Below are 12,143 nucleotides of genomic sequence, written 5' to 3' on the forward strand. Positions count from 1 at the left end.
TTTATTTGATGCTTGGGAGGAGAGGTATTAGAGGGGAAGGGAAGAAGTCACTAAAGAGAGTGAGTGTAGGCAGGTGGGGTTCAAGAGAGGGGGAATAAGAGAGTTGAAAAGAAATAAATAGACAAAAGAAAAAAGTGAGAAGAAAGAGAGAAAAAACGAAAAAATAAAAATTTAAAACAAACAAAAAAAATTATAATGGTATTAAAAAATGGAAATTAAAGTTTAAAAAAAATAGTAATAATAATAGAATAAAAAGAATTAAAAAAAAATGAAACCATTGATAAGAAAGTTAAAGAACAACGACGTCAACTACAAAAAGTGAAAATAAAAAAAAAAACATAATAATCATTAAAAAAAAAATAATAATAATAAATGCAGTCATAGAGCTCGATTAACTTCTCTTCCAGTAGGTGGAGCTATGCCCACTGGGCCAGGCTTCTCCTCTTGATAGGTGGGAACCAATCACTGTGCCTCAGCTCTTCTTCCCATACTGTGCGAGTCTCCAGTCCTGAGTGCCTAGGTCCTTCTCTTGTGGTTCCTCAATCCAGGCCCCATTCGCCTGTGATGCTTACCACATTACTGGCTACACGCCGGGTCTGCTGCTCCTGGGAGCCCTGTTTTCAAGGATGCCTGGGCACACCCTTTCTGTTTTCCTCCCTCGGACCCTACGTTTGTAGGGCTTGGGGCTGAGGACCCCCAGCGAATTTGTTTGCCCTCAGGTAGCAACTCCCCTGGTAGCTGGTGCAAGGGACCTCTGTTGTCAGCCCTGGTGGGAGCGATAACCGCGCTCTTGGGCGCCACGCTTGTTCACGACCTTAGCAGCGCCGCCGCGGCCTCCGCTGCTCCTTGGCCTGGTGCCTAGCTCCCAGGGCCCAAGCGGCTGCCGCCACGGTTCTCCAACCCCCTCCTCCAGAGCACGGGTCTCCTCGCAGGGGGGTGCCCAACGACCCCAGAGCAGGCTCTGCCCCAAGGTGCAGCAGGGAACAGGCGACCGAGGCGCTTGAGGCCGTGGTCCAGCCTTCAGAGGACAGGGCTCGGCACGCAGCCCAGTTCCAGTCTCTAGATGTGGCTGCTGGACAGTGTAGACAGGGCCATCAAGGCAGCATGCCGAAAGCAAATGGCGGCTCCCGCGGAGTGGATTTTCGGCCCGAAACCCCAGCCCAGCCAACAATTTCAGTCCACTAACTCTCCCTGTATATACAATATTCAAAAAAAAAAAAAAAAAAAAAAAAAAAAAAAAAACAAAAAAAACAAAACAAAACAAAACAAAAAAAGGGCGGGGTGTACTGAGCTTTCTTTGCCTCGGGTACTTAAGATCCACTGCTGATTACCCATTCAGATTCTCTGCAGGGAGCAAAGTAAAAGAGGAAGCATATGGGCGCAAAGCGCCCACGGCTCTGAACAGGAAAGCGTCTGGGAGCCAAGCGTCTCTTTTTCAATCTTTTTGTTTTTTTTTTCTGCTGCTTGGCCGGGTGGTCCACTACAGACTAATGGTGAAAGGAGCTCTAACAAGCTGTGCAAAGTCTCTATTAAAGCCGCTACTCTGAGCACCAGTTTCAGCAGTTCAGCAACCCCCGTACGCAGCCCAGTTCGCTATTTCATAAAGGCTTGGTTAGATTCCCTTCACGTCGCCTTCTGAGCTGGGTGGGCGGGGGGGCTGTTTGCCGTGCAGGTGGGGACCCTTATCGCCGCGCCGGGCCCGGCCGCCGGGGGCTGTTTGCAGAACCGGGCAGGCGCTGGCGGCCGTTTGGCGGCGGCTGGCAGGGAGACTGAACCTCTGCACCGCGTGGCCAAGATTCACTCATCTGGGACAAACTGTCACCTCTCATAAACTTACTGATTCCCGGCAGGTCTCCTTTCCACGGAATTTTGCTAGAGGTTCCTCCGTAGGTAGATTCTAGGTGTATTAATGGGTCTTTCTGATCGCGTTACTGTGGAGATCCTGAAAATACTGCTTCCTCCCCGGCCGCCATGTTGGGTCTCCCGACATCTGTATTTTTTTGTGTGTCTGTTGTGATGGATTCCTCACCCAGGCAGCCTGTGGACAATCCAGATTATGCCACACCTCTTATTCGAAGAGCCTTAGGCAATGTATTGGGGTGTGTGCATTTGGGAAGCACCTAGATTGTATCATTAGATCCACCAGGCACTTCTAGGCATGGAGGAATTGGTCAGGATTACTTGTACTGAACTGTGCTGCTTTTTACCCAAACTGGACCCATCATACTTCTATTTCCCATGGGACTTTCTCATTATCACAAAGTTTCTACTGCCAAATTCAGAAGCAAGAATCCTCCTGCCTTTCTCTGTGCTATGGATCCACAGACCAGTAGACTTGTCTCCTGTTGTCACCCAGAAAGAACTTCCTGTGGATCCATGCCACAGTCTCTTGACTCAAGGCTTGGTCATCAACCGAGAGAAGCAAGAGTGAGAAGTAAAGCATAGGTGACTTTTGGCTGTTGGACACACAAAAAGAAAACAAACCAAGAAAAAAGAAAAGAAAAGAAATATAAATGAAAAAAGAAACAAAAATAAAATAAAATGTAACATTAGAAAACTACAGGGATTTCTGATTTCTTGTGCAGAATGTTTAAATAATGAGGCACTTTTTAAGCTGGTCTGCTTTCCCACTTTCACTAAATCTACTGGGAAGTCCTGGGACTCTTCTGTACTGGATCATCTCACAGTATCTGAGCCTCTTTTCTGCTCAGATTTTGGTTTTGCTGGACAGTAGAGCTTGTTTTTTTTAAACTTTCTGGGGAGGGGAGCTCCCCCCCTTTAACCCCCCAACAAAGCCATAATATGCCCAGTGCTGGCAGTCTTTTTTTTTTATTATTTTCACTGTTATGAAAACTGATATTTCTAGATTTCACCTGATTGCTGACTTTCTGAATTGCATTCCATTTCTTTCCCATATCTTCCGTTCTCCTCATTCAGTCTCAGCACTTTGGTTTTGATTCGGTTTCAGGGAATACCTAGTATATGGTGGATACCATTAATTTACTATTTTCCTTCCCTGTTTGATTTGTTCTTCAAGAAGCACTTGTTAGTTTTTGTCTTGATTTGGTCTTCAAGAAAGACATTATTTCCTCTTGGTTTTTTTCTTTCCCCAATCTAAGGTGGTTTGCTCAAACCTATTCCCTGATCAGTACTTTGCTAAATATTCAAGGAAGATCTTCCTGAAGGCCCTTTCTATGTGAGTTTTTCTTCTTTGCTGCTCTGTCTGTGAGCCCCAGTTATCCTTGGTCAACCTAGAATTAGTTCTCTCTCAATGAAGTGAATCTGCCGGATTCCATCTGGCTTCCCCATCCCAGTGCTTGGCCTGGAAACTCTATAGGTAAGCAAGGAAATCATAAGGCTCATAATACATTTTCTATCTCTTTCAGGAATCACCATCATCCTTACATGATAAGTAATGTCTAAAATATAGTTACATGAATTTTGTCTATGCCTTTTAATTGTTTATGTGGGAGAATGGATTTGGCCTGTTTTCTCATTATAGCTGGGGTAGAAGGTCTCATGTAATTTACATCTTTATGAAAAGAAACAAATGATACATAAACATAGAGACATATATCATTTGGCATAGAATATGTAAGTAAATTTTGTACCATTAGGTTTTCTTATTCTGTTTCCTTACCTCCATCTTCTCTCCTTTCTTTCTGACTTACATAATCATATAATGATTCTTAAAATATGTTACTAACTATTTCCAACATTTCATTGTTTTTTAAATCTTACTTATGGTACTTTTTCCATGCAAAATTTTATATTTTTATGTAGTCAAATATATCAATCTGTTTATTATGAACTATGGATTTAAATTATGCTTACCAAGGTTCTGTATATACCAATATTATTAATGTATTTACTTACATATTTTTTATTAACAGTATAATTTCATTTATTACATTAAAATAATTTACTCATACTTATTTTAGGAAAAGAAGTATTTAATCAGTAAAATCTTAAATGTATTTGAATTCTCAATCCTTGTTTTTACTTTTGGGGAAAGAAAATGCTCCTTTTTAATTTTTTACTATCATTCTTTTTTCCCAGCTTTTTAAAATCTGTCATATATAATTTAATTTGCATGAACTGAAATAAAACTTTTCAACTCTTTATGTAAAAAATAAGGGTAACTCAAAAGCAAAGCACTAATTGCTAAATAAGTTGGTTTATTTTACACTTTAATAATCATTTTAATTAAAATGTTAGAGTCCTTGACTTTTATTATGTTAGACTTGGGAGACCTGGTGTTGATTGTTATTGCCAACATGAAAGTGGTGCAGCTGTCTTGCAGCTACAATTCTTGATCAATGAGGTAAGGATTTTTTTTTAACTATTTAAATATGTACACCCATAATTGGACACACACGTATAGATTTTTTACTATTTAAAACACACCCACACCCACAGTATTACAAATTGAGGTTCCCTTATCTGAAATGCTTTGGACTAGAAGTATTTCAATTTCAGATATTTTTTAAAATTTGTATATTTTGCATATATACATAATGTGACATCTTAGGGATGGGACCTAAGTATAAGCATGACACTTTAAAATATTTTGTGTACTCCTTATACACATAATCTGAAGGTAATTTTACACAATATTTTCAATATGTTTGTTTTGACTACAGTCTGTCACATGAGATCAAATGTGGAATTTTCTACTTGTAGCATCTTGTTGACACTCAAAAAAATTCGGATTTTATTTACATATGAGGTTTTGGATTTTTTGGATTGGGATGCTCAATCTATAAGAGACATAGTATTTTAAGTATTATGATTCTAAGTAATATATATGTATGCAGTATTATTTATAGTTACATTTTTCATAAAACGGCATACTCGTATAGTTGCCAATTTATTAAAATTTAAAGGATTCTACTATTATGTATAACTAAGAAGAATAAGTAAAATATAAAAAAGGACAAATATTTATGTACCAAAAGATCCTTTTATTGTGATTTTGTAGTGTACATAATTTGTATTAATTACTTAACTGGTGTTTTTAAAAAATCAAAGGTTCACTGGCCATTAAACTGACGTTTTATGGATTTCAATTTTGTAATCCAGCTGTAAACTCATATTTTGCCTCTATTTTCAATTAAATAAATTTAAGCTTGTTTATTTACCTGTGGGCCCTTATTTTTGTATATGCATATATCTGTATATATATATTCAGATCATATGCATGATCTGTATATATATATATATATATATATATTATCTTTTATTTCCATATGAAGTTGTTGATTTGTCTTCATTTTTATTTATTTATGTATGCATATCTGTTATGGTAATGTACCTATCCCTATTTTTCTAGAGCTACAATGATGAGACACTTTCTAGAAAAAAAAATTGTATTTATCAACTCAGAAAAATTACATATCTTCCATATGTTGAAGGTTACTTATGGTCTGCTTGACTCAGATCTTTTACAGCGAATCCTAAAGTTTAAATAGCTACTTTATGTTAAGTGAGCCGGCCAGTGCAAAAATACTTTAAAAGTTTGTGCCATACCAAATTCAAGCACTTCAGAGATTAAACTCAGTGCCTTGTAAAAAGTTGGTTGTTTTCTCATAGCATGATGATGCCCTTTTATTCAGTTTCTGCATATATTTGCATGTGTCATACTAACAATTTATAATGATACACATAGGTAAAATGTCTTATAGAACTTTGTATAAGAAATACTTGAGGCAAGAAAAAAATTGTGGTATTGAAACATGTCCATTTTTTATTTCTCTTGGCCTAAAATCTTTCCCGGAGACTATGAGATACTCCTTATCAACAAAGTTAGCATATTAAACTTTGTAGACACACTTGCCATGGGGTACCAAAAAAAGAGAAGAAGGTAAGGAGGAAAAGTGGAGACATTTAAAAATATTTTATTTTGATAACTAATCATTATTATTCAGAATGTCAACCATTTTGGGTTCTCAGTGCTACTCTGTAGTTCCTAATTATGGAATCTTAGTGCTTTGCCTTCTGCACAGAAGTATACTAGTAGGCATAGTTTGTTTCCATATGATTTGTTCTAGGTTTGATACTCTGAAGATTGACTTGAAGGATCTAAGTTTGCCTCTATACTACATAACTAGGAGAAAATAGAGACAAGTTTTTATATGCCCTGCATTGTTTACAGTGTTTATCATAAACTATTCACCCTGATTTACCTCACAATCAATTATGTTCTCATACTTCCCAGGTTTTGATCTCATGGCTATTTGCAGTTTTAAATAATCACAGATTTTTATAAATAAATAATGCTTTTGCTAATAAAGATTCATGCTTTTGTAAATGAGCCTTATACACTCGCTGATGTGTATACTTTCATGTGTCTGGTCTTCTGTTATGCTCAATGGTTTAATGATATTACATCCCTGTTTTATCATTACTAATAATACTCAGATTCTTCATAGATTCAATCAGATATTACACTAAGATATTATTGAATATATGATGCTGTGTTTTAATTCATTACCCTTGATGTGTTATATCTTTGGTTTGCACATAACAATTTAATATAAAACACATTTTATTAATTTTGTATAACATGTTTATTACCCTGTCCTAAGTGAACTTCCACCTCTATGAGAAATGAGATGTCTATTTTTTTAAAAAAAAATCAGTTATAGGTTATCAAGCACTTTCAAGCAAACCCAATAACTTTCTAGTTTATGCATAGGAAGTGCATTAAAAGTTTACAAATAAAGCATGTAAACAAAGAAATTCTCAAGGTATGTATAGGATATATCATATTGCATGGTATAAAATTATGAGTTCATGCTAAAGTGTGTATATCAACATATTTCCCTTGGTACATGTGTTTTTATGTATTTATGTATACATATGCAACTTATATAAAATTTAAAAATGTACCAATATGCTCGATAATTGCTTTTTAAAAATAAAGCTATTCCTCTCAAAGACTAAAATCACAGGTACATAATATAGAGGGAAACATCATAGGGTACAGGCATGCTTTAGGCTTAAGAACTGTTTCAAAAGGACATTTAGATTCCTATGATCTTTTTTCTAACTCCAAAAGAAATAATCAATGCTAGGAATTTCAATATAGTTTTTCCTAGCATATAAATGAGACAATTTTTTATACTGATGACTGATATTGGAAACTCTTGAAAGATTACTTGTAATAAAATACTTGGGAAAATATGTGAAGCATTTTAGGTATCTTAGAACTACCATAGTTCTGCCAGATAAATTTTAGAGAACGTAGATCTAGAGTAGTTTTAGGTTTAACCATAGGGCACACCTAGACATTTTCACTTGTGAAACTATCATTTTAGTAAAAGTTCTGATATATTTTAAGATGATGTTACTTAACTCAGTGAAATAGTTAAATTATATATATGTCTAACTTTATACATATAATTTATATTCATTCATATATATATATATATATATATATATATATATATATATATATGCACCACAAATATGGCAGCCAGTATCCATCCATATCCTTTCTGCCTTATTAAGTAGAAAATATTCTATTGTAGTTCAAACAGGACTAATCTGTATTTGCTGGTGCTAGATAAAAAGAATCGTGGAATCATTTTTATAAATATACTGAATTCTGTTGGAGAAATTCTTTTATTATATATACTTTTGTTTATACTAGGTAAAGCTTCTTATAGTATAAGAAGCAGATTAAATTATACCAAATATACTTTTTAGTAAGAATATAAACTTTTTAAACCATAAAGAAAAATCTTACAGAAGAGAATTTTTATATAAACTATATATTTGATTTACAAAACTATGTTGGATATCTGCTTCTTTATATATATAATGTATATGTAAATGGTAGAAACAAAAAAATCTAAACTTTTTTCTAAAAAAAATACAAAAAAGCCTTCATTAGTTTCAGTGATGCTATATTGATTATTTCTATTAGTAAATATTACTTGATCTAGTCATTTTGACCATCCATATGCAATAAATCACTTCTGTTCTCAGCAGTTGTAACCTTCCTGATTGAAGTATATGCAATTGTCTTTCCATATATTTTTAGGTTTTAAAGACACAAATATCTCCTGAAGCAGTGGAAATTCAGTAAATTTGCTTACTGTTTCTACTTCCCTAAATTAAGTAAATCCCACACTTACTTTGTATTCTTTTTGTTACAGGGTGCTTTGGTCAGTGCAAGTTCAGATGATACACTTCATTTGTGGAACCTTAGACAAAAAAGACCAGCTGTTCTTCATTCTCTTAAATTTAACCGAGAACGGTAAGAATATATCAATTAAAGAACTCAATGTACAAAAATTATTTATTGAGCAAGTTTCACATTAACTTGACTGGCTTTTTCTTTATTAATATCAATAGCTAGAAACAATTTAATGTGTATGCTTGCTCTTTTTATATTTTCTTTTATTAGAATATATATAATTGATATAGATTCAATCACCTAGTAATGGAAACTACCTAAGTATTTTGTTCTCTTAGTTGTAAACCAGCAATGACATGTTCTTTTCTTTGCACCATGGTACTGAAAACACAGACTAACATTTAAAGGGCAAATGCATAATAAATGTATTTCTATACCTTTTGATCATGGTAATTAGATCCTATACTCTAACCCTAACTTGTTGTTTATAGATACAATGAGGAAAAAATCATGGAAATTATACATGCATTCTTCATTGTACTTCTAATTTATTTCTTTTATGTGTGTAATATACTGTCTAAGTCATTAACCCTCATTATTCTGGGTAATATTGATGATTTTATATTTCAATATTCTAGGATTCTACATCAATGGGAAGTTTTTTTTTAATATCCAGTATTTTTTAGGGGAAGGGGAATATATATTTTAGATATTTGCTAAAACCACATAGTATTTCTTTCTTAAGATGAGACCAAAAATTTGTTACTTTTTTATTTAAAAAAGTTAAATGGTAGAAATTTCAGGATATTGAAAAATTTAAGACAAGTTCAGAATTAGTATATGGCTTTTTCTTTAATAGTGAAAAATATTAACTATTCACATTCCCATATTTTATCTCTATGTGCTGATAAGGGTTTTTCCCCTCTTTGATTCAGTGCTTTAAGTAGATATGACCCTAAACATTTTTGTGGATTGACAGAAGAGTGGGTTTTCTCCCCCTCACAATTCAAATGTTGAAGGGAATATTCTGGTTCATTTATGTTACCCAACCCCTTTTTGTACCAGTGATTGAACCCAGAGATACTTAACCACTGAGTGACATCCCAACCCTTTGAGAGAGGGTCTTGCTAAGTTGATTAGCCTTGTTAAGTTTCTGAGGTTAGCCCTGAAATTGCAATCCTCCTGCCTGAGCTTCCAGAGTTGCTGGGATTACAGGTATGAATAGGCCTTGAGAATAAAATATATAATCTTGAAAATAATGACCATAAAGAAAAGATATTAAGAGCCCATGACCAGGATTTTCAAGAAATTTGGGATAACATCATGAGACCAAATTTAAGAATCATTGGGATAGATGAAGACTCTGAAATACAAAATAAAGTAATACATAATCTTTTCAATGAAATAATATTAGTAAACTTTCCAAATTTTTGGAATGAGATGGAAATTCATATATAAGATAAGAACTCCAAATATGACAGAATCAAAATAGAACTACTCCAAGTCACATTAAAATGAAAATGTCTAATATACAGAATAAGGATGGAATTTTAAAACCTTCAAGAGAAAAGTGGACAGTCACATTTAGAGGTTGATCAACTCAAATTTCAACTGCTTTCTTAACCCAGACTCTAAAAGCCTTGGAATAATACATATGAATCACTGAAGGAAAATGGATGTCAACCAAGATTAATATACCCAGCAAAATTATCTTCAGAATTGACAACCTTCCATGATAAAAAAGAAACTAAAAGAATTCACAACCACAAAATATACACCATATCTCAATGAAATACTGTGTGAAGAAGAAATGAAAATAAAAATGAAAACCAGCATAGGAATTAATTATAGTAAAGAATAGTCAATTACTTGAGAAGCAAGTCTGAAGTAAAAACTAGAAATAAGTCAAAATGGCAGGAAATAAAAGTTATTTCTCTGTAACATTAAATATAAACCATCTAAACTTGGATCAGCCATCTAGGCTTGGATCAGCAGATTGGATTAAAAAATCAAAAGCCAACAATGTGTTGTTTGCAAGACTCAAAGACAATGACATCCACAGACTGAAGGTAAAAGGATGGGAAAAGACATACCAACCAAATGGTACCTGTGAACAAGCAGCAGTAGCTATTTTCTCATATCAGATGAAGTGGACTTCAAGCAAAAATTAATCAGAAGAGAGAAAGAATGATACTTCATACTGGTTAAGGGTATCATTTAACAACAAGTTATAATGACTGTAAATATTTTTGGCCCAAACAATGGTGCATCTACTACATAAAACAAATCCTTCTCAATATTAAATAGACCACAATACAATAATATTGGGTGACTTTAGCACACCTCTCTCACTACTTGATAGATGATGCAGAAATAAACTAAATATTCTTCAGAACTAAAAAAAATATTATTAATAAAATGCATCTAACAGACATCTATAGAATATTTCATCCTTGAATAACTGAATTTCACTTTATTTTCAGCAACACATGTAACATATTTTAGATAACAAAGCAAATCTTAGCAAATATGAAAAAAGAGAGAGAGAAAGAGAATTCCTTACCCTTAAATACTGTCACACCATAATGGGATAAAATTAGAAAACAATAACAAGATAAAACCCAGAAACCATTCTAACACCTAGAGATCAAATAATATACTTTTGAATGATGAATGAGTAGCAGAGAAATCAGGAGAAAATTTTAAAAATTAAAATAATTCTTAAAATTAAAGAGAATAGTAATACAACATATCAAATTCTCTGGGACTATATGAAGGCAGTTGTAGGAGGAAAGTTTATAGTGCTGAGTTCATACATTAAAAAAAGATACCAAATAAATAATCTAACATTATACCTCAGAGGCCTAGAAAGTAGAAGGCAGGAAATAATTGAATAATTGATATTAGAACCAAAGTCATTGAAATTGAGAATAAAAAACAATACAAAAGGTCAGTGAAATAGCGTTGGTTTTTGGAAAGGATAAACAAGATTAATAACCCTTAACCAAACTAATCCTTAACCAAAAGAAAGAGAAGACTCAAATTAATACAATTATAAATGAAAATGGAACTATCACCATAGACACTACTGAAATCCAGATGATCATCAGTAACTATTTTGAAAATTGATACTTTAATATGCTAGAAAATCTTGAAGTGATTGACAAATTCCTAGACATATAATCTACCCAAATTGAACCATGAGGATGTTGAAAACTATCAGATCAACATCAGGTAATGAAATTGAAGCAAGTACCAGTAGCCTTCCAACAAAGAAAAGCTCAGGACTGGGCCAATTCTGAGCTGAGTTCTACCAGACCTTTAAAGAAGAACCATTCCTCCTGCAATTATTCAGTGAAATAGAAAACAATGCATTCATCCTATGAAGCCAGTATTACCCTGATACTAAAAGCAGAGAAATACAAATTAAGGAAAGAAAACTTCAGAACAATATCCCTGATGAATATAGATGAAAAATTCTGAATAAAATATTGGACAAGCACATTCAAAAACATACTAAGAAGGTAGTAAATTTTGATCCAAGTGAGTTTCATCCCAGGAATGCAAGGTTGATTCATCATAAGGAAATCATTTGCAGTTTATTACATAAGAATTAAGGACAAGAATCACATGATTAATAAATGCAGAAAAAGCATTTGACAAATCCAGCACTCATCATGTTTAAAACACTAGAAAAACTTAGGATAAAATGAACTTTCCTCAACATTGCAAAGGCTATATCTGAAAAACCCAAGGCCAACATTATCCTGAAGAGAGAAAAAACTGAAAACATTTCTTCTAAAATCAGGGACAAGGATGTTCCCTCTCGTCCTTCCTATTCACTGTAGTCCTTGAACTACAGCAATCAGGCAAGAGAAGGAAATCAAAGGGAGATAAATAGGAAGAGAAGAACTCAAATTATTTCTATTTGCTGACAACATGAGTCTATATTCAGAAGGCCCAAAATACTCCACCTAAAGATTTCTAGAGTCAATAAAAC

The 12,143-nt window shown here is 33.9% G+C and overlaps 1 protein-coding gene across 1 annotated transcript in view; it reads left to right on the forward strand.

Moving 5' to 3' along the window:
* STXBP5L (syntaxin binding protein 5L) overlaps positions 1–12,143 on the forward strand; it is a 356,600-nt gene that overhangs the window by 86,391 nt on the left and 258,066 nt on the right. The window contains exons 4-5 of the mRNA XM_081302277.1: positions 4,243–4,324; positions 8,163–8,263. Coding sequence (XP_081158403.1) covers positions 4,243–4,324; positions 8,163–8,263 — 183 coding nt within the window. The remainder of the gene's footprint in view (positions 1–4,242; positions 4,325–8,162; positions 8,264–12,143) is intronic.

Source organism: Spermophilus citellus, assembly GCF_964194105.1.
Source record: "Spermophilus citellus genome assembly, chromosome: 7".
NCBI lineage: Eukaryota > Metazoa > Chordata > Mammalia > Rodentia > Sciuridae > Spermophilus > Spermophilus citellus.